A 23,294-nucleotide genomic window follows, 5' to 3' on the forward strand; every position below is an offset into this window, starting at 1 on the left:
GCTTGGCTTGAGAACTTTTACTTTGAATCACGGTAGCCATAATTATCGCAGTTCTAAATTGTTGCGCAAACGCCACCACCAACGGAATTTTACATCAATATGACGCACGGAGAATCGGAGATACATTTACGCATCAACAGTCAGTAAGTAAGCCTATTTTAGTTTTATTCGGTTCAAGATGATCATGACCATGTGTGACAAAGTGACAACAATTACCAAGAACAATGATGAGAAAACAATAGCGTCTGTTTTAGCTACCATGGTAAAGGAATGCTTTTATTGCTTGGGTAGGGTTTTACGTTATAGTCTACCAACCATAGGCCTACTAGTTATTCAGTCCAACTAATTTATATCTATAACATTTAAGAAAGACCCTAAAGCAGCTGAGTAAACTAAATATATGCATGGAGTCTGGAGACTTCTATGACTGTAATGTTTTATCCAGCATTTGTAGATTTGGAATATTACAGTAGGGCAGGCTATATAGATCATGGCTGCTATGCTCACTATAGTAGGCCTACACGTTATCCTCCTTCATGTGCACCTTTTTATAGTGTTATTGAGCACCCTGCATTCACTTGATCACTTTTCTTCTGCAAGAAAAAAGACTACAACAATTAACAATAGGAAGCAGATTTCTGTTGTTGTTAAGTAGGCTTATAGATCAGGTTGAAACATGCCACTGTACATGTTACAGTACATAATGGTACAATGAAAATGGTAGCCGCGGGGTGCATACTTATAGACATGGGGTTAAGGTTAGGTTTAGGTGTGCTGCCCCGTGGGAGGTTAGGTTTAGTGTGAGGGTTTGAGATAGGTTGTAGTTGTAGGACTAATGACTGGTCTAACCAATGACTAGTCTAAACCAAAAACTGTCTAAACTAAGTACTGCACCCGTAGCCGCAATTTGCAACACTAGAATTTTTTATAAATAAACTTAAAAACGGAATTCATGATTGCGCAATTTCTGATACATTTATTATAGCCACCATATCAAGACAACTTCCTACAGTACAACTCCCCCCCCCCCCCCCCCCCCCCCATGAAATAAAGCAGGAAATCACTTCACGCCTATCACAATTGCACACTTTTGAGTTGAGCATGCCAGCTCCCACACATGAAGCTCACAATATGACAACAAAATGCTGGACCAACCAATTCAGACAGAAAACTATGAGGACCAAACGAGGAGGACAAGTGAATTACAATTCACAATTAATCAACAGAAAAACTAACAAAATGCTCTCTCTCCAACTAGGCCATATTGTGAGGTCCCTTTTCGTTCAGTTTCGTTCCCGCGTCATGGGCACTACACATTCAATGCATCTCTGTACGTGCATATACACGTCCATCTAGTAGACTTATCTCGAAAATCGTTCAACCGACCAACTTCAAACTCGGCATGTGCGTTGCTGCTGACTCCAGGTACATTTTTATGTCCGATGTCGAGTTGATTGGATAGGTAGTTGTCCAGAACCACCTACAGTATGTACGCCCAATCGCCCATACATAGGTGTTGGCGTCTATTCTACATGCTAAACAAGGCATTCATACACCTTGACATCCTGGGCAATACAGTTAGAATCATGCTTTTTTTAACTTCTCCAATGTCTTCAAAACTATCCAGTCACAGCTGCTTGCAGAAGCTTGTGTTAATGAAGCGGGGGGGGGGGGGGGGGGGCATGATTTGGTGGCATGGATCTAAGATCTAAGAATCTCTCGGGCAGACTGCAGTATTTGAGACTGCAGGGTTGTCTGTTCAGAGGTGCTGGTGTACATCACGGGCACTCCCCAAGGTCACCTTTCCTGCTCACCCTATAGACAAATTCAGAAACGGGTCTCATGGTCACAGCTTACATCGAGATTAACCCGTTTAGTTTATTCTCCAGCAATAGTGGCAACATTCCAAAAAACAAAACAAACGGAATGTCAAAATATCCACCGCGGGGTCTGAGACCAGAGCCATTGAGTCATTTAAATGCTACTTTAAATCTATGACCTTTCACTGCTTCGTCTCAACCATTACTCAATGGCTTTTTTGGAATGTTGCCATTGCCGTCCGAGCAGCCATAAACTAAACAGGTTCATCTCGATGTTCTGGGCATCTTTGTAATGTTAGTGTTAGTAAAAAGCAGGTAAAAGAGTAACATTTGACTTGAGGCAGACTAACATCAGTCACTCTACCGTTCACTGTAGTAGAGAGGTAGAAGAGGTGCACCTGGTGAGGGTTTAAACCAGGGGTGTCGAACTCAACTTGGGGCGAGGGCCGCATTGGTCAAAAGGTCACTTGATGGGGGCCACAACCAGTTGCGCACGCACGCTCGATGTCTCAGTCAGTCACTGCTATAATATCTATCTATCCATCTATGTATGCTCAGACCCAGCCAGCCAGCCAGCCACACACATAGTGCTCAGACCCAGCCAGCCAGCAAGCCACACACATAGTGCTCAGACCCAGCCAGCCACACACATAGCTCCGTAAGGGAGTGGTTGCACCACTCAAAAAAAGAGATTGGAGAACCTGATTTGGACATGATCTGATGCAGGACAATGTCACTATGACAGAAAGAGAAGATGGGTCTGGCCACATTCATTCACCCCATAATCTCAGTGGAAATTGGGGAATATGTTGACAATAGTCGACAGCTCTGCCGATTAATAATCGATTCATTGAACCCCATATTAATCAATATCAGATAAAACTCATACGATTTTATATTATGCACATGCCATGGTCACATAACCATTATATGTTGAGTGCATGCTTTGATGGTTACAGTTTTATAATCAGTTTTGATGAGTAAACCTTTGTGAAGATCTTCTCAGTTCTCATTGTATGCTAGTTACTGCCATTCAGGATGGAAAATGAAATCCATTTGGATTTTGGGAGAAGTAGTTCCATAAGGGGCTGGTATGAAGTACTTGATATAAAGAGAACATGTTCAGTTCACTAGTCTACACTCTACTCTACACCTGCCTTCATTTCATCTGATTGTCTGTCTGGTAGGCATGATGTCTGATTTATACTTATATTCTCCACTCTGATGAAGGTACATGTTCGATATATCATGCAGCCTTACTTATTAGCCCATATTTTAGCCTTTTTTTTTTTTTTTGCTTGAGGCAGGCGGGCCGCATAAGACGACTGCGGCCCGCGGATCACCAGTTTGACACCCCTGGTTTAAACCCTGCAGCTATGTCGAGTTGAGACCCGTTTCTGACTACTCTGATGCACTGATGATGTGTTCTTCTCGAATGCTCAGATCTTTTAGCGTATGCAACAAGATGCTGCAAATGGCTGGTGAGGAAGACGCGGGCTCCGTCGTGGGGAGCTCACATGGAGTGGATGGTTTACAGTAGGTGCATACAGCGATGAAGCTGTACACCATAATGGCAAACCTGAGTGTTCTAGATAGAATTAATCATGAATTGGAACATTCCAATGTGTTTCTAATGATTAAAATACATGCAACACATGCAGTATTCCAACATGTTTGTAATGGTCAAATACCGCATTTGTAGCTCATTTGGTTCAAATGTTACAGCCAAAACTGTTTTAGGTGGCAGCCATATCGGATTTGTCCGCCATGGCGCCCCCGAAGGTCACAGGCTCGGGCGCCCTAGCTTAATCATTAGAGCATGCCCTGGGCTACATCCGGGCCAAATTATGTCCCTTTAATATTTATTGGCATGGAAAAAGGCCCGGGACTATTGCTGAAATGTCAGATGCTGTGACAATTTGATAGATTTGTGACAGTAAATGTTGCATACAATATGTTGAAATAATTCTGACCTTTATTGCATTTATTTTTAGTCTTGTAAAATCTTAGCATTATTCCAAATTAGGGGGACGTGGTAACATTTTGATAGACCAGACATTTTGGGCCAAGGTGCGCTGCTTTTCTTTTCTACCTATCATTACACAGTAGGTTGTGAAATTTTGAATGTATGAAACATAAGCTTTTTTTTTTTTTTTTTTTTTTTTTTTTTTTTTTTTTTAATACTGTTTTTATTAGGCATTTTTTGTATATGACAACTTATAAGACAATCTTTGACAATAATAATGAGTTATATAAAATGAAAGATAAAGACAGATAATGTACATTCCACATACAATACATAATAAAAAAGATATATAAATGTGATAAAAACGAAAAAACAAAAAAAACAGTTAAACAACGACAAATGTGAACAGACAAACAAAACAAAGACCACAGGACAGACACTCTTGCTCTCAAAACTTTCCCAACACGTTGTTGTAAATTAACTGAATTACAGACATTTCTTTTTAAATGAGAATAAATAAAATAAAATAAAATACTCAGTTCCTTTTTTTTTTCTTTACTTTTCTTTCCAATTTTCTAATATGTTATCTATTGTGTAGGAGGGGTTAGCGTGCACCTATTGAAATGGTCAATGAAGGGTTGCCATGTCTGGTAAAATCTATCTTCACTCCCTCTCAATTCAAACTTTATCTTTTCCAAACATAAGCTTTTGACTAAATTTACTATGTGTACGTTTCAGTGTGCTGGGTGCCAATAACGTTAGTTGAAGTTAGTTAGTTTAGTTAGTTAGTTTAGTTAGTTTCTTTAACAAATTTGCTACATTTCATGATCTAGATTAACGTATGAGTAAACTAAGGCACCAGTACTTGTTTCAGATGTTAGGTATATGTATTTTCTAAATATAAAGATTTTGTGTTGCCAAAATCAATATAAACACATTTTACAAGCAAAAACAGCAGCACAAGATTTCCGTTTTTTGGTTATATACTTTTATATACATTTCTGGCCTGTGACAAAATACTGCAGGATATTATGAGTAGAACTTTTAACCCAAAGTTTAGAAGGGTATTATCTATGAAAAAATGCATTGAATGAGTAGTGCCCATGACATGGGAACGAAACTCATTTTCTAAGCACTTTTTCATGGGTCCCAACACGGCCTAAACCCTGCAAAGCCAGGACAGATATGACAGGTGTGCCTACAGGTGCAGTGATCCCCCTACCTCAGCTGCCTAACCAAAAACTAAATTGCCTCACTTGCCCTGGTCTTTAGTGGTTCTCCTGAGTCCCCCATACTGACAAGGCATCCCAGTAGTACCACCCTGTCCCATCTTGTGTGGAACAGAATCTACAAAGACAAAACAAATTAAAAACAATACAGAGAGTCCCACAAATTCGGAATACATAGCAGCAAAATCATCAGTGAAATACTTGGGTTGTATTTTAGAGGGTAACTTAGACGGCCGAAATATGGCCAGCAAGGTGCTAAACAAGGTCTCCGGACTGACTACGTTTCTAGCTCGAACAGCAAGATACATGGATAGGGAGACAAAATTAGTGGTAGCAAACTCCCTTATCCTGTGCCACTTTGATTTTGCGTGTACATCGTGGTTCGAGGGCTTGATTGTCTTTTAAAACAAAGCTACAGTCAGCTCAAAATAGACTGATCAGGGTTATACTAGGGATGGAACCCAGAACCCATATAGGAAGGAACCAGTTCAGAGAGCTGAACTGGCTCCCGGTTGAATCAAAGGTTACAATGGCTAGACTAAACATGGTCCATAAAATTAAATACGGAGAGGTCCCAGAAGTTTTAAGAACATGTTTCAGGCAGGTAAACGAGGTACACAACCATTTCACCAGAGCCAGTATTGCAGATGTGGTGCTTTTAAAAGTAAAGTGGGCAAAGGCTCATTCATTTATATAGGAGCCACACAGTGGAATAGCCTGGAATCCAGTGTTAAACTGACCTCCAATTTGAGGACATTTAAACAGAAGACAAAAAAATGGCTACTGGAAAAGGTTCCCCTATAAAGGGTCATCTTAGAGGGATGGATAGGGACGTACTTGTTGTGTTGTGTATGTAATGTATATGTACTGTTATGTATTTGTGATGTATTTTAAAGTATTGTTCCGTTCAGTGTGAGAGGACCCCAGTGGAAATAAGTCTTTGGACTTTACTGTGTAATCCTTGGATCGCTGATTATAATGCTGTATTATGATTGCTTTTCTAAATAAATCAAATCAAATCAAAAAATCACAGGGGGAAACACCATTAATCCTACACAGGGACCACCACGCCTCAGACAAAACACACCTGTCCCACCCATCCTAACTTCTAACACTGTAGTAATACACATGAAATGACCAGCACCAAACATCTTATATATAACCAAACTGAACCAACAAATACAACCAAAATACTTTAACTACCGTGCACCTCTTCCTAAAACCAAATACTATGACTAATTTGCCAATCTACAAGTCCAAATAAAACAGGAAGTTACTAAGTTAGTTACATTACCCGTTAACGTCACAACCAATCCGAGTTCAAATCACGAGCCCCCATGTTATGACCTGGCTCTTAGGCCATAACAAAAGGAGGAAGACACACGGCTGTTTAAAAGTGCACAAACCAATATGTATTTACAATTTAAATTAACTCAAAGCTTCAACATGATATGGGGTGTGTTAATCAGTGAAATCAGTAGTGTAGGTGAGTGGATGTGTGGTAAATGTAGTGTAGAAAACTAAAGTGATGCTGCCATCAGGGAGAGAGAGCCTGAGTGTGGCCACACCCAGCCTCTTATAGTGCACCCTGGGAACACTGGCCAGGCCGTGCTCCCAATGCACCCGATTGGCAACTCGGCAGGACCTGTGGGAAGCACAAGACTAGGCCTACCTAACAAACCACATAGACCCAAGTAGACCAACTACAGGGGCTGTGACACAAGGGAAAGACTCTGACTCAGATGAATGTCTGCTGAGATAAAACATCAGTAATGGAACTGATACTTAAACCCCCCCGACCCTCTCCCTTTTTGTTTGTTTGTTTGTTGCAGATTCATGTAAGATGAGGCCCCCTTGTTACACTGCATTGCATCCGTTTTTGAAGATGCGAACCACCTTGAGGAAGCTACTTGGAATCGGTTTGGTCAGCGGAGTGCTGCTCACGCTCTTCTACTGGTGGGTCCCTGGAGACGACTCAACAGTGGACATTAGGACAAGACATGGGGACACCATTGAGAAGCTTCTGGAGAAGACATATAAAGACCTTCTCAGCAGCTATCCTGATATTTCCTATCACATAAAGGACAATGTGGCAGGGTATGTTCTGATTATTATGTTTTAGCCACCTGTGTGTGTGTGTGTGTGTGTGTGTGTGTGTGGGTGGGTGTGGTGGGAGGTTGGCAGGTGTGGGTGTGTCGACTTATCTCGCAAACTGCTAGTTCTAACAAATTTCTTGTGCAAGCTGCCAGTAGGCGAAGAAAGTCAATCCCCTCATATTTTTCAAATCGACCTCAAGGTGGAATCAGCCCACGATAAGGGCATCATATTTATCTGAAAAATCACATGACCTACATGATCTACATGACTAGAGATCACATTTGTGTGAGATTTGGATAAAATCTGAAGGAGTAATAAAAAAAAATGATTAGGCTAATTTAAAAAATGTGGCATTTCTTCCTTGGCCTAGTGGGAATGTGCGTGCAAAATGTCACAGAAATGGCACACTGTTGATGATTTAAGCTCACCACACCAATGTGTGGTGAGCTAGTTTGGGTCCCGGCCCGGGAGAGATGTCAATTAAGTTTCTCTTTTGGATCTCAAGTTAAAAAGTTTGGGAACCACGAGCCACCAGTTGTAAACACGTTATTCAGTCATAATATGAGGCAACATCTTGCACTGTGCTCAAACTTGACTTGTTGTTTTTGCTTTCTTTCAGTCACTTGGCACAGAATATGTGCGTATGTGAGGCAGAGAAGGAGACCATTCGCAATCGTCTGCCATACTCCCACCTACTCTTTCCGAGAGTGTGGGCACAAAACCTTCAACTCGCATTCTTAGGCAACAATGAAGACCCGGAGGGGGTGAAAAGTCGCAGATCTCAGGAGTACAATGGCTTCAGAAGGAGGTAAAATACAGGAGTTGATATAATACTAATAATACATTTATTTGCAGCACTTTTCAAAACAGAGTTCACATAGGGAATAAGGTATAGTCGGGTTAACCGTAGTTACAGTCGTAGAGAGAGCAAAGGTCCAACACTCCCTGTAATAATAAAATAAAATAAAATGTAAATAGTATAGTAAGAGTATAAAACAGTAGTGCCATCAACTGAAGCATTCAAAATACAAAACAATTGATAGTGAAGAAGGTTCCCATCGGGATGGGCTTCAAGCACACTCTTGAGCAAGATTAAAAAGACTTTATTATCTAGACAGGGCTATCACATATTAAAACAAATAAAAAAACACCAACCACAACGACCGGTTTCGACACACCGGTACTTCCCCAAGGTGTGGCTTGTCTATAAAGGACTGTCACCGCTAGTTCATGTCCTCTTATGCTCCCTGTGACCAAATGGGACCAATCAGGTGGGTACAACACAGATGGGGCACTGTGCAAAAAAGAAAAACACCATAATATATGGCCACACTTTGTGCCATTTTTCCATTCATGGCTTACAAATGACATTTATGATATACAAGAATCATGATAGATTATCTAGGTACAATATGTAAAATCCCATCTACATTTCACCTATTTACAAGAACGGTTTAAAATCAATCTCCGGGTCATTGTGACCTGGGTATACCATAGCATCAAACGTAAAAATACATTGAAGCAATCTATTGAGTCTATTGCCACCTCTATTTATGCTCTGCCACTCTATCCTTCAACCTCCACTTTGTGCGTCCTATGTAAAAGCACCCACAGGCAATACACTAAATATATAGGTGGAATTGCAGTTAATGAATTGTTAACATTTGTAAACCTCCATGGTTTTCATATCTTTAAATCATTGTTGTATAACATTAGAGCAGTGGTTACAGTTGCTTGCAAACATTTCTAGGTGCCCATTGGTCCATTTAACAAATGGCCCTCTCTCTTTGCTAACTCTGGGTGTGACTCTGGTTGAGTTCATCCCTTTAAAAAAAGGGACAAACAAAAGTTAGGAGGATGTTGAAAAATCTTAGAGACGGATCACTTCTGATGGGACCCCTCTTCACTATAAACTGTTTTTTAACTTCAAGCACCTCCATCAGGACTAGTGTCATCACCTTTTTTGAATCTCAGCAGCTCTTGGCTCGCCGTTGTTCTTTGACAAAATATTTGACTGTAAATTACATATCATTGTGAATCATGTGATAAATGACATGGTATCGGAGTGGCACAGACTGACATCCACGTGGCCTTGGCGATACCGATACCAGCATTTTAGGCAGTATCGGCAGCTTTTCCGACACTGGTATTGGTATCGGAACAACTATACTGAAAAGGCAGTTTTTAATCTGTATAAGGGAATAATAAAGAGCTTTAGGCGAGGATCTCAAGGAAGACATTTGGTTGTAGAGGCGAGGAGCTCTGAAATATACAGTAGGGAGGTGGCAAACCAAGAGGAGCTCTGAAATATACAGTAGGGAGGTGGCAAACCAAGAGGAGCTCTGAAATATACAGTAGGGAGGTGGCAAACCAAACGGAAAATAATGTGTTGTTATAGTTATATTTATCATTCAAGATGCAATGTGATGAATGAACTTTATGATGAATGAATGTGATGATGAACTTTAATGGTTGTGTGCACCTTTGTACTCTGGTATCCGCTATGTGAACTGTTTGTTTGTTTGTACTGTTTCATTCATTGTTTAATGTACTGTCTATGCTGCAACCCAATTTGGCCTTCGGGGACACTAAATAAACTTGAACCTTGAACCTTGAATGCAACATTTTGCAACATTTTGCAGATCGGTGGATGATATAATTTAGGATTATTATTACATAGCTGATAAAAACAGGATTGGACAACGTTTGTCACACATGGAGGTCAAGTTTAAAATCGGAATAAAATAAAATAGTTCATTGACACTGCATTTAGTTTGACGGTGTGGCTCTGCCCATTATAGATTACCTGTGCAAACAGAACACAGAATCTGAGGACACAAACCCCTAGAGCAGAGCATACGATAAAGACATTACATGAACATTCAATTGTATGCCATATATACCACATACAGTAGATACATAATGATACATATCACAATATCATAGTACAATCCATAAATCACATTGTAATCACAGAATCACCCATGACAGGGGGTGTCGAAGTAGCCTCCTGATTTCCGTGGCTCAATGCACTGGATATATTTATGGCTGGGGATGTCAGGCCGATGACAAGTCGATGCTAACCGTAGGGACTGAACCAATACGAACAGAACCCAGAACCCTTGTTTATAGTCGAGATTACTGGTACATTTGCATCTTTTATTTGAATTATTAGCTGCAGTGTGCAGTAAGATGTTTACTTCCTAGCGATGTGGTAGTAGAGAATAAATATTGTGTCCAATGTGGGTTTGTGTGTACAGAACCTCCACTCCATCAGATGTGCTTATTGTCGCTGAGGCCAACAGTCCTCTTCAGTACCCCACCCAGGGGGTGGAGGTACGCCCCCTCAAAACCATCATTATTCCAGGTAAGTGTACATTGAAAATAGTGTAATGTCTGTAATTGATGACAAAATATATAAACACGGGTTTAAATGTGAAAGTAAAAAAAAAAGTAATATCACAATCTAAACATCATCAGTGGTTGAAGATGTGAGAATGCTGGTAAATACAACTTTGTTGTCTTAACGGAATGGTTATATTAGTCTGTGTGTGTGTGTGTGTGTGTGTGTGTGTGTGTGTGTGTGTGTGTGACACCCCTTATCATTTATGTCGCCCGTCATCGGTTGAAATATAATGGACTATTTGACACAATGTGAACTCAGTGGCACTTTGGATCTGCCAGAGCAGTAAAATAGCACAACACAATATTGACGCAATTGCAGGGCAGAGTTCTGTGGATTTGTCTATACAGTACACCCTATAGCCTATGCATTTATAGGCTCATTAGCACACCCCAAGCATAGGCAAATACTTGAGAGTGAAGGACACACGCAATGAAAACCCTGATATCATTACAGTGTACAATAACTGCATGCTAGAGTGTCAGAGACAGTGAGCGTAAGCTATTGCAATGGTGCTACTTCAGAGGTTTTAGTCTGCTGATCGAGCAGTGTTGTAAATCTTCATAGCTACAGGCACAAAGGACAGGCCATGTCTCATACAGTTCCACCGGGGGAACCCTCGATTTGGACTGGACTGAAATCTCTGCTGCCCTCTACAGCAGGCTGTTCCTGCCGAGTGTCCTTCGACGTGTGTAATCAAGGTTCAAGGTTTCTTTATTTTGTCTCCCAAGGGAGAAATTTGTCTTGGACCCCAAGGACCCGCCCTGCAGCATACAATACGATACAATACAATACAATACAATACAAGACAACAAAGGCACACAGTGGACCCGTACAACATAAAAATAACCACACACCAACATACCTGTGCAAAAGAGGAAGAACATCACCTCATAACCTTCGACCCCTAACCTGTCTGCCCTCTGCAAGGACTCTGTTAAGGATTGACAGAGGGACAAAGGAATGCTTGTACCTATTATATTTGCACGCATGGACCTCGTACCTCCTACCTGATGACATTAGCCGATACTCAGGGTATAGTACATTGGAGGGGTCAGACACAATTTTCTTAACCTGTCCAATGTAATAGGATGCTGCAGGTGTTATATCATTCTGTCCATCGTCACTAACAACGGGAACATAGTAACCGAGATAAATCTGAGACGTGCCCTGGCAGCCAGTGCCATGAAAACGCTGTGGAGACACCATTCACACATTCATTCTTTATGGAGCAGAGGTTTGGCCTCTCAACAAGACACTGGCTGATAAAATTGTCAATCGCTTTGACACCAGAGCGCTGCGCACAATATGGCAAGATAGTCTCCAAAGCCGGATGTGCCGGCACGGCATGGACATGTCATGCCCGCCTGAGGGATGGGCGGGCCCCCATGACGATTATAAAAACATTTGTCTCTGACCAGGCTTATCAGTGAATATCACCAGAACGCATCTCAGACAAGTCTGTCCGGTTACGAAAACATGTGAAACTAGACAAAGTGCCAATCGGCACAGGTCTCCACCAGGGCAGGTCAGGTTGTGGCCTCATGGTGGCGCTATAACAGGCTGTTGAGGAAGATTTGGGCCGGAGGTTCGTGTTGGAGGGATGCAGGTACAATGTTTTTCCATGTGTGCATACATAAGTTGTATACAGATCGATGCAGTTATAGCTAAAAACAGGAATTGGCCTGTTATAGCGCCACCGTGAGGCTGATTTTGAGGAAAAAATTGTGGCATGTCGTCCTCGGCCTAGTGAAAATGTGCGTGTATAATTTAACGGAAATTGCACACTGTGTTTGTGATTTGTGGCCTTTTTTCAAAATGGACGAATCGTGTGAGCTTTGGAAGCCAATCTTAGCCAATCAGGATGGAAGATGGGAAATGGTGGCGCTCCGTGTTGATCACATGACTATGGAGATAGTGTATACCGATTTGCGTGAAATTTGGATAAAATCTGAAGGAGTAATAATAGAAAATGTGTTTTACATATGTCGGCCTCCTGGTGGCGCTATAAAGAGCAGATGTGAAAAATTCCAGGCAAAGGTTTTTCCTTGGCCTCTAGGGAGTTGGCATACAAAGTTATCCACAGATCCGTGCAGTTAGAGGTAAAAACACTTTTCGGCCAGTTATAGCGCCACCTTGAGTCTGAGTTGAAATTGTTCATGTGGAATTTTGTCCTCGGCCTAGTGGGAATGTGGGTGCACAATTTCACGGAAATCACGCGATGTGTTCATGATTTGCAGCATTTTGTTTGAAACTGAGCACTCCTGTGAACTTTGGAAGCCAATCTTAACCAATCAGGATAGAGTCTGAGAAATCTGAAAGACCGGTTTCGTTGAATGGCTCTAGAGAGACTGTGTACCAATTTGCGTGATGTTTGGACAAAATCTGTAGGTGTACTGTGCAAAAACTTGTTTTGCACAAAGCGGCCTCCTGGTGGCGCTATAACAGGCCGTTGTGGAAAGTTTGGGGCAGAGGTTCATCGTTGGCATCCAGGGAGTGTGTGTGCAAAATGTGGCATCGAGCGGGTTAACGGTGGGCAAGATTAGCTGCTCACGGACACACGGACGGACGGACACACGGACACACGGACGGACGGACACACGGACGGACGGAGTGCAAAACATACTCTCCCCACATGCCTTCGGCCTGGTGGAGACAATAAGATATGACACAGGAAATTACAAAATATCATGTGTACGAGAGCTCTGTCTAATGTGTTTATGTGGCCATTGTACTGGCCACATCGTGCATAAAAAAAATGATCCCTGGCTAATAAGACAAAGCCTTAAAACATTATACTTGCCCTCTACAACTAAAATAAAATAAAATAAAAAACACCTTAAATATTTTTATTTCTTTCATGAATAAAGAATCTTTCATTTGCAACTGCTCCTGTCGCAAGTTGGAGATGTCATACAGTATGTCCGTGCCTGGTCTAGCCCTTTGGAATTATGGAATGCATATGCTAATAAAAAACAAGGTAATACTTCCTAAGGATAATATGAGCATCAAAGTAATATTTTAAATACTTTTATTAGCACGTGCGTTCCATATATTCCATAAGGCTGGACCACACATGGACATATGACATCATCGACTTGCGACGGGAGCAGTTCCTATCGAGTAAAAGATTCTCTATTTATGAAAGAAATAAAATATTTAAGGTGTTATTTTTTTATTTTAGTTAGAGGGAAAATATAAAGTTTTAAGGCATATTTGTCTCATTAGCCAGGGATCCTTTGATTGATTGATTGAAATATGTATTAACAGTTTGTAGAATTTACAGTACATTTTAAGCACAAACTCAATACAATATCAATCCTATACCTGGTTTTCACCTTTTTCCACTAAAGCAGTGTATTTCAATTGGGCTTTTTGATTCAAAGACTTTCAGCTTTCAGGAAGAAATAAAAAATACACATGGAAGACATTATTTGCACATTATAATCACACCTGGGGTCTATTAGAGTCATGTTAACTCCATAGACACATGCAAAACAGAAAAAGTACAAAACTATTGCACCCCATATTTAAGGTTTTTTAAACAGGTTAGTGAAGACCTTACATGGTCTGTGGCCGCATCCCCTGAGGGAACTCATAAGGGATCTCACCTGGGCAGTACAGACGGAGCGCGTGGTGAAGAAAGCACAACAACGTCTCTACTTCCTGAGAAGACTCAACAAAGCTGGCATGGTCCCCAAAGTCCTAAAAGCTTTCTACAGAGGCACCACAGAGAGCATCCTGACTGGCTGCTTCACTGCCTGGTATGGCAGCTGCACCGACCTCAACCACAATGCAATGCAGAGGGTTGTGTGGACAGCCGAACGCATCAGCGGATGTGATCTCCCCCCCCCATCGAAGCCCTGTACGACGATCATTGTGTCAGCAAATGATGATGGAGTCTGAAAAGGTGGGTTTAAAGACTACGGCGGGAGATTGGGAGTGAGGCTGCCGTTCTGATTGTGATGGGAAGTGCATTCCATAGTGTTGGAGCCAAAAGGGAGAAGAGTTTGGGACGTGTGGAGCGTTGTCCCGGCGTTTTTAGTGAAGGTACTTCCAGCTTCCCTGCGTTGGCTAATCTGAGTGCGCGGGAGGGTTTGTAGCGTTCGATCATGCTTGTAAGATATGGGGGAGCCATGCCTTTGGTTGCTTTGAATGCCAGCATCAGAGTTTTGTATTCTGTGTGGGCAGCGACCGGGAGCCAATGGAGGGAGCGGAGGAGGGGGAGACGTGTGAGAATTTTGGCTGGTTGAAGACCAAGCGAGCTGCGGCATTTTGAATCAGTTGGAGAGGCTTAAGTGCACATGCCAGTAGGCCAGTAAGGAGGGAGTTACAATAGTCAAGTTTTGACAAGACTGTTGTCTGGATTAGAGCTGAGCTGACTCCTGGGTGAGGAACGGTCTAATTCAAAGTGACGGTCTAATTAACTTTCAAAGTGTTTCAAAACAACAGCCACAATATCTGTGTTGATCTTTCCGTAGGGAACTCTCTAATGATACATATTTCTTGCTGTCTATGTTATATCTTCTCCAGGTTTGGGACTAAAAGAAAACCCAAGATCCAGACACATGGTAAAGTCTCCATACAGCCTTGTATTCTTTTGGTGTACCTTGTGTTAGCCATGCTATTACTTTAACATTAAGGTCTCTTATTGTGTAAACAGGTGAATTTGAGTGCACCGCTGGGTGTATTTGACGTGGATAATTTTAACATTAAGTTCTCTTATTGTGTAAACAGGTTAACTTGAGCGCAGCGCTGGGTGTATTTGACGTGGCTGCCACAGTGGATGAAGTCACTGTCATCGGGGCCGGAGAGAAGAGTATGGTAATATCTAGTCCCCTCCTCCTCAGTCTGAACAGGCAGCTGCAGTTTGTCACGTACACAAACACCTTGTTCCACCCTAGGACAGCAGACACAGGTATGCGTATGACAAGCTGGTTCCCTTTTTCGAAATTAAGTTAGGTCAGCAACCTCTTATCTCCATATTTTAACCATTTCCTTTGTGTGTGTTTTTACTTTTCTCATAAATTAACGCCCTACTTGATCACACTGACTACAGCGTCGCACAAAAGCATCAAAAGTAGCTCAAAAAGCAGCGCGAAGCGACACGTTTCGAGCTTGTAGAACTGTCCGAATCTTTTGACATAATGTTCAAAAATTCTCATTATGACTTATGAGGATGAGGTTTCCACACTGCAGAGACGATATACAAAATGTATGTTCATTTTGGAAAGAACTGCACATACCGCAGATTGTGTTGGAGTACTGAGCAGAATTGAGCAAGCAGGCACCAATACCTTGACCCATTCAGGGCGGGAACCCCTTTTGGTGTTTCAAGCATTTATGTTATACTTTAGCCATTGAAAAATAGCAGATCTACAAGCTCATAGCATGGCACCAAAATATATAATATATATTTATGGAAACATGTGTTGATGTAAATAATGTACAGAAAAAAGAACTAAAAAGCCAACGGTAGTTAAAAGTGTCAATGGTGCTCACGGATCAAACGGGATCAAACGTGTGAGTAAAAAGGAGAAACAGCCTTTATTTATTTAAAAGCAACTGCCAACAAGTTTCGACCTCAGCCTTGATAAGTCTGGCCAACCATATCATAACCTGACTCAGACTCCGAGTCAGATTGTGGCAGTGCCACCACATGGCAGAGTCAGGTTAATCTTATCAGTCTGGCCAACCATATCATAACCTGACTCAGACTCCGAGTCAGATTGTGGCAGTGCCACCACATGGCAGAGTCAGGTTAATCTTATCAGTCTGGCCAACCATATCATAACCTGACTCAGACTCTGAGTCAGATTGTGGCAGTGCCACCACCTGGTGGAGTCAGGTTCTGTTTGCCCTCAGTTTATTTTATTTTTTCCCTCTATTGTTTTGACTGTCAGCTATTTCTGTCGACTATAGAGGGTATGCGCGTGACATCATCATCAAACCCGGAAGTTATGCATGAATGCCTACTGAGTGGCAAAAAACTACTTTCTGGCCTTGACAGCCCATACATCCAAACAGAAAAGTCTGATCTGATTGCATTAAATGACATTAAACAATGTTAAACTCACTTTGCATGTTGCTTTGCCACTCTTTTCACTAATCTTTTTTTTAAAATCTGAAACTGTTCTAATATGTGTGTATGTATACATTAATGATTTTTCTCAATTATTTAATTTAACATTTACTGTGATTTAATTCTCAATTCTATTGTCGTGCTCTATTTTGCAGTTCAATTTGCAACTGATAGACACCGTTCCGTTTTCACCATTAAAGTCAGACACGGTATAATCCCAAAGCTCTACAACTCCGGATCCAGCGGAGGTATGTGCCATCTTTTCACGTCACTGTCCTACAATTTAAATGTTGGTGTACAAATGTTCATTTCACACCAGTGTATATTTTGACAGCAATTTTGTGAATTAATTCAGTCTAAAGTCTCTTGAGTAAAAATTCATATTTTAGTCATCTGAAAAGGTTTTGTTTTAAATCTACAGTTGATTTTGTCGATATTTATTCATATGTACTTAAACCAAAAATATGAACTGGACAGTTGTCTTTTAAACTTAAAATGTTGTTCTATTTTTGTATTATCTTTCCTATACATCTGTGTATTTATAGTCTGTATATTCATAGTCTAAATGCACTTTAATTTTCATCTGGATAATTCCTCACTTGAATGTTCCATGTGAAAAATATGTATGATCCAATGATTGCTGGCTGTGTGACATTGGTTAACTAATGGCCCCTACAGACTGTAGGAGTTTTAAAGTTGTCGGTGAGTCATCAGATCGTTATGAATTTAACACTACAGGAGTCTTTTTTTTAAATCGACTGTCATATCTGTGTGGCTTTCACACTAAATGATTGATAGCCGACTAGGCATCACACACTATAAGAGTTCACCAAGATCCGATCCAGACCCGATACATATACAGTAGGCTACATCATTTGTTTTTTATTCAAATTCATCTCACGCAAATGCACTCACCTGAGACCGACACAGGACCTCTCTCTCTCTATTCTCTCTGTGCACGCCACACACACAGGAATAGCCAAGCTACACAGGGCAATATGTTTGTGATAGCGTATAGCCTACGTGCGCTATAGCGAGACAGGACGTTAAATCTTGATTTTCATTAAATAACTCTGTCTCTCCATATCGCACATATATGCACACACACACAAACGCATACACAGAGTACAAGGTCCAAAAGTTTGCTCTGCACTGTTGATTCAGATGTGGTTTTATCAACATTATTCAAGTGAAATGCGTTGGTTTTATATAGCCTACTATTTAACAGCAACATTGCGCTAATATAGCTACTAATATTATGTACGACACAGGGATTTACCCAAGGAATAAAGGTTATATATACTATCATCTGATCATCTATCGATACAGTCGACAGACAGTGTCAGTGAGTGAGCACAGCTGCCCTGTGCTCTCATTGGCTGTAATATGGCCTAACTGGTGTGTGGTCGCAACACAGTTCATACAGTATGATGTCGTCGGCAAGAGAGCCAAATATCAAACCTGCTAGATATTCAGAAACGGTCGGGAAAGCGTCGGTGAGCGCTTTTATCGGCACTATATCTTCTCGCAGGGCCTTTAACACACAGCAAGCAAAACCTCGGCAATCAAAGCCCGATCTCATCATAGCTTAGTTTTTATTTAGTTTGTCAGTGAAAAAAGGTAGTCGACGGACAACATTAGTCATAGCATTTAGCCAACGAAATCTGAAACACTGCTTCCGTTTCGTTTATCTTTCAGAGTACAACATCAGTGCCCTGGTCACCATTGCCACCAAAACCTTGCTACGCTATGACAAACTGCAAGAACTCATTGACAGCATCCGAGAGTTCTACCCCACCGTCACCATAGTGGTGGCCGATGACAACCAACACCCCCGCCCCGTCACCGGGCCTCACATTGAACATTACATCATGCCATTTGGAAAGGTATACATACATACAGCAACCTGTTCTGCAGAATCATTTTTGGAAGGAAAACAATTGTCTGCAACACTGGTTGGCACACGCCAACAAGTTACGCTGCATTCCTTTTTGGTGAGTGCCAATAAAAAAGTGGAAATGTGAGTAATAATAAAATGAGAAAAATAGATCAGAAATGGTTTTCAGTGGAGTGGCAGACCCAAACTCCAGTATACATCAAAATGTAGGAAATGTGAGTACTGGTTCAGGAAGAAGATCCAACCAGATGGAAACGTTAAACTTAATTATTATTATTAATAGTGTTGCAGACTATATTTTTTCCTTCCTGTATTACCGTTTGTCCAGGACCTGGGCTAGAGTGGACCTGAGCTAGAGACCTGGGCTAAAGTGGATGTGCAGACACGATCATCTCTTTTTTGGAACAAAAACAAGGCACAATTTGAATATATACGTGTGTATTCATTTGCATGTGTATACAAGTGTTTGCATTCGTCTGTGTATGAGTTATTATAACTCATTCAAACCGATAAAACATGTCATTTTATTTTTGTCTTGACGCACTATGAACTTATACAGTATCTGCTATTTTTGAAAAATGTGTACAGATCTGATTATAAACATCGTTATTTTTCAAAGCGAACATTTTTAACTCAAATCTTTGCTTCTGGGAGGGGGGGGGGGGATAAAATACAAAGACATATAAGTCCTTCACATGAAAACGATTGAGCACCATACGTTTTTTAAAGAAAATATAAATACCGGTAAATTAAAATACATATTTGTAGAATGGACCCCAGGTCTTAATGGGTTAATATTCAAACATCATCCTTCTGCACACTGCAGGGCTGGTTTGCAGGGAGGAATCTGGCTGTGTCACAGGTGAGCACCAAGTATGTGCTCTGGGTGGATGATGACTTCTTCTTTACTGCCAGCACCAACCTGGAGAAGATGGTGGACATTCTGGAGAAGACCACCCTTGACCTTGTAAGGAGTGATGCTAATACTCAACTATAGCCTACTTCAGTGTATTTTCCCTTTCACCTTTTCTAGAATGAAAATACAAAGAGTCCAAAGAGCGTCAAAAGTATAAATGAACGTTCTTTAGTCATATGAGTCAGTGTACATTTTACACAGCATAGAGAAACCAAGGGGCCAGAGAGGCTCTCCAGCATCGCGCCAGTTCAGTCTCTATCCTTCTTTATACTCTATGAGAGAAACATACTAAAACAAATCCCCTCAAAAGATGACATGCCAGACTTCCCTATCACTATTATCTTCTTCAAATTGGATGGATCCTGAGCCATTCCAAGGCCAGCATGGAGATATAATACCCCATTTGGTCCTTGGTTTGCTCGGTGGCCTCCTCCCATTTGGACTAGTGTCTTCTAGCCTCTGTATTGACAAATCAAGGCAAGATACCTGGGCACAATCATAGCTGCGGTGTCATATTAAGCGCAACTTGACACCGCAGCATTGATTGCCTACAGGGCACCCCTCTGTGGATTAGACGCCCAGGTCATAGGATTGAGCTTGTGGAAATTCTCAAAGCCAATAAGTAGTGGCAAATTAGTGGGACGATGGCTGGCACAACCCTTTCGATCTCAATGGCTCTGGGCGTCCTGCTGACCAAAAATCTATTTTTAATGTTAACTGAACAATTAGTGACAAAACGTATACATGTACGTACCAAAAGTAGGCAAAAGTAAGGCCAGACCCATGACCGACTTTCGGGCCACGTTTGGAGGCAATTGGACAAACAAACAATACAAAATCCACGCTTTCCTAATTGTAGTATAAGGATACGCAATGAAATCGGGTTGTATTGAAACCTCAGGTTCAGGGGGTTTAAGGCCTATTCATACTTCAGTTTTAGGGGATAACTGCAGTGTGACGTCATGTTGTTGTTTATGGTAGTCATCTTATCACCTAAAACCTGGCCTTTTATGTATCAAGCATGTCAAAGTAGGACTTCAAATTTTATCAGTTATTTATTTAGCAAATTAAAACTCTTTAAGCCAAGCGGTTGCCTCCTGGTCTGCTGTATGGAGGGTGACTAATCCTCCTTCCAGTTTTTGGAGAGGACAAACTTCAATGATGTGCTCCATACTCCATAGTTTGTTCCTCACCACACACACAGTGGGCTTGGGCTACTGCCCCATTTGTGAAGGCTGGCCAAGCAGGGGCCATGTCCAGTCCTGAACCTATTGAGCAACACCAGGTGTTTGTTTGGGACCTCATTGGACTCCATTCCCTTTTCCAAGCTGATTGGATGGATGCTTTTATCAGTACTTACAATTAAGGTACATTTCATGAACTAGTGTGTGATTATGGATGGCGGGCTTGGCGGCAGTGTGGAAACATTACCAGGCAGTGTTGTTGGGGGTGTGCGTGTGAATACAGTAGATTGTGTTTGCATCTGCATAGAACTTTAGATGTATACAGCATATCTCTGTTGTCGGGGAGTAACCACCTAACTGCAAAATGTTCATTATTATTATAACAAATTTTATTCAGGGAATGAAGAAAACCTAAAAAAATCTAAATACAAATATTTTTTAAACAAAGTAATACTGCATCATCAAAGTTGGTATTGTGACGCTAAATATTGTCAATTACTTGCATGAGAGCTGGTGTCTTTAGCAGACAGTTTGAGGGTCCAATGGAGTTAGGTGGTTTTGCCCAAAGCACTTTTTAATACTATTCATTGGTTCCGACTTTTTATAAGCAACACACAGACGTAAAGGGTGTACAATAGCATTGTACACCCTGGCGGACTTCTACAACAATAATGCATTTCCTGTGTTCGTGGTTCCAGGTTGCTGGCGGAGTGAGAGAGGTGACGGGTTATACAGCCACGTTTCGTCACACCATCTCAGTGGATGAGGGGGGAGATGAAGGAGACTGCATGCACATTAGGCAAGGCTATCATCACGCCATTGAGGGCTTCCCCAACTGTGTGGTGGCCGACGCAGTCATCAACTTTTTCATGGGGAGGACGGACAAGGTGCGGCAGGTGGGTTTTGACCCCCGCATGGCGCGCCGCGGTCATTTAGGTGAGTCTGTAGTAGCTCAGGAATACTTTGATTATATTGGAATTCATCACTTCAGTTTAACCACTTTAGATCCTCTCTACTTGGTGTGTTCTTTTTCCAGCTTCACCAAATCTCTGCCAAAAATAGATCTACAAACTCACAACACATCACAGCGTGGCACGTTATGAGCTTGTAGTTCTGCTATTTTTGGTGAATGTTCCCCGCAGAATTGGGATGCTGGGTTCAAGTGCTTAAATGTCAAGTATAAAGTTAATTTCAATCTGTCCTAATGGAAACCGAAGTTTTCCTCGTGACATACCGTATTTTAAGTTTTACATACCATAATATGTCATTAAGGGGTGTTGTGGATGAAAATGTTATTTCCAGGGGGTTCCCCGAGTCAAATGTTCAAAACGGTTTGAGAACCACTGCTGTAGCCTAATCTGTTGAATGATATGTGTTATCTGCTGTATCGAGTGTAAGCCATTAGCTAAATGTGCTGTCAGCGATACTGCTACAAAATTCAAGAGAATATTATATGAGTCGTATTCATCTGTGTGCGTACTTAGAGCAACTACAAGCACAAGCAACTTCATCCTATGATGCAAGCTATCAGTTGGTCTGTACTAAAGACGCCTCTACCCCTGCAGAGTTCTTCATCGATGGATTGGGCTCCCTCCACATTGGCTCCTGCAGTGATGTCATTGTAAATCACGCATCAAAGGTCCGACTTCCCTGGACTAAAACGGACAATGACAAGGCTTATGAGAAGTTCCGCTACAGCTTGACCACCGATGAGCGGAAAGCCAGTGATGAAGTGTACTACTTCAAGAACAGATTCAAGTGCATGTCGTCTAATTGAAACCTCCTTACATTTTTCCTTCTGCAGCTGTATCGTTTGTTTACGATCACACCCTTTAGAGAGGGTATTGTCATTGTCTCCACCAGGCCGAAGGCATGTGGGGAGAGTATGTTTTGCACTCCGTCCGTCCGTGTGTCCGTGTGTGTGTCCGTGTGTCCGTCCGTCCGTCCGTGTGTCCGTGAGCAGCTAATCTCGGCCACCGTTAACCCGCTCCATGCCACATTTTGCACACACACTCCCTGGATGCCAACGATGAACCTCTGCCCCAAACTTTCCAGAACGGCCTGTTATAGCGCCACCAGGAGGCCGCTTTGTGCAAAACAAGTTTTTGCACAGTACACCTACAGATTTTGTCCAAACATCACGCAAATTGGTACACAGTCTCTCTAGAGCCATTCAACGAAACGGGTCTTTCACATTTCTCACACTCCATCCTGATTGGTTAAGATTGGCTTCCAAAGTTCACAGGAGTGCTCAGTTTCAAACGAAATGCTGCAAATCATGAACACATCGCGTGATTTCCGTGAAATTGTGCACCCACATTCCCACTAGGCCGAGGACAAAATGCCACATCAACAATTTCAACTCAGCCTCAAGGTGGCGCTATAACTGGCCGAAAAGTGTTTTTACCTCTAACTGCACGGATCTGTGGATAACTTTGTATGCCAACTCCCTAGAGGCCAAGGAAAAACCTTTGCCTGGAATTTTTCACATCTGCTCTTTATAGCGCCACCAGGAGGCCGACATATGTAAAACACATTTTCTATTATTACTCCTTCAGATTTTATCCAAATTTCACGCAAATCGGTACACATGATCTCCATAGTCATGTGATCAATGCAGGTTTGTTTGATTTCTCATATTCCATCCTGATTGGCCACGATTGGCTCCTACAGTTTTCAGGAGTAGCCCGCTTTGTACAA

General features: G+C 41.7%; 1 protein-coding gene across 3 annotated transcripts; it reads left to right on the top strand.

The window, feature by feature from the left end:
• On the top strand, positions 1-22,440 carry b4galnt1a (beta-1,4-N-acetyl-galactosaminyl transferase 1a). 3 transcript variants are annotated; one of them, XM_083770285.1, is made up of 12 exons: positions 16-147; positions 3,264-3,356; positions 6,848-7,112; positions 7,732-7,920; positions 10,373-10,479; positions 15,049-15,086; positions 15,253-15,433; positions 16,753-16,845; positions 18,296-18,483; positions 19,321-19,461; positions 21,293-21,530; positions 22,160-22,440. In XM_083770285.1, the coding sequence occupies exons 2-12, from the start codon at positions 3,338-3,340 to the stop codon at positions 22,369-22,371; spliced, it is 1,671 nt and encodes a 556-aa protein (XP_083626411.1). In that variant the 5' UTR covers positions 16-147; positions 3,264-3,337; the 3' UTR covers positions 22,372-22,440. The 3 variants fall into 3 exon arrangements, with proteins under 3 accessions (XP_083626412.1, XP_083626411.1, XP_083626413.1); XM_083770286.1 differs by lacking the exon at positions 3,264-3,356 and having other exon boundaries at positions 1-143; XM_083770287.1 differs by lacking the exon at positions 3,264-3,356 and having other exon boundaries at positions 17-147.
• Positions 22,441-23,294: the final 854 nt, after the last annotated feature.

This window comes from Protomyctophum parallelum, assembly GCF_964188405.1.
Source record: "Protomyctophum parallelum genome assembly, chromosome: 7".
NCBI lineage: Eukaryota > Metazoa > Chordata > Actinopteri > Myctophiformes > Myctophidae > Protomyctophum > Protomyctophum parallelum.

Bases quoted from the DNA above. Each gene is read 5' to 3' on its own strand.
- b4galnt1a (XM_083770285.1), top strand. The intron at 15,434-16,752 runs GTATGCGTATGA...TCTATTTTGCAG, and splicing joins CCCTAGGACAGCAGACACAG to TTCAATTTGCAACTGATAGA. The intron at 18,484-19,320 runs GTATACATACAT...TGCACACTGCAG, and splicing joins ACATCATGCCATTTGGAAAG to GGCTGGTTTGCAGGGAGGAA.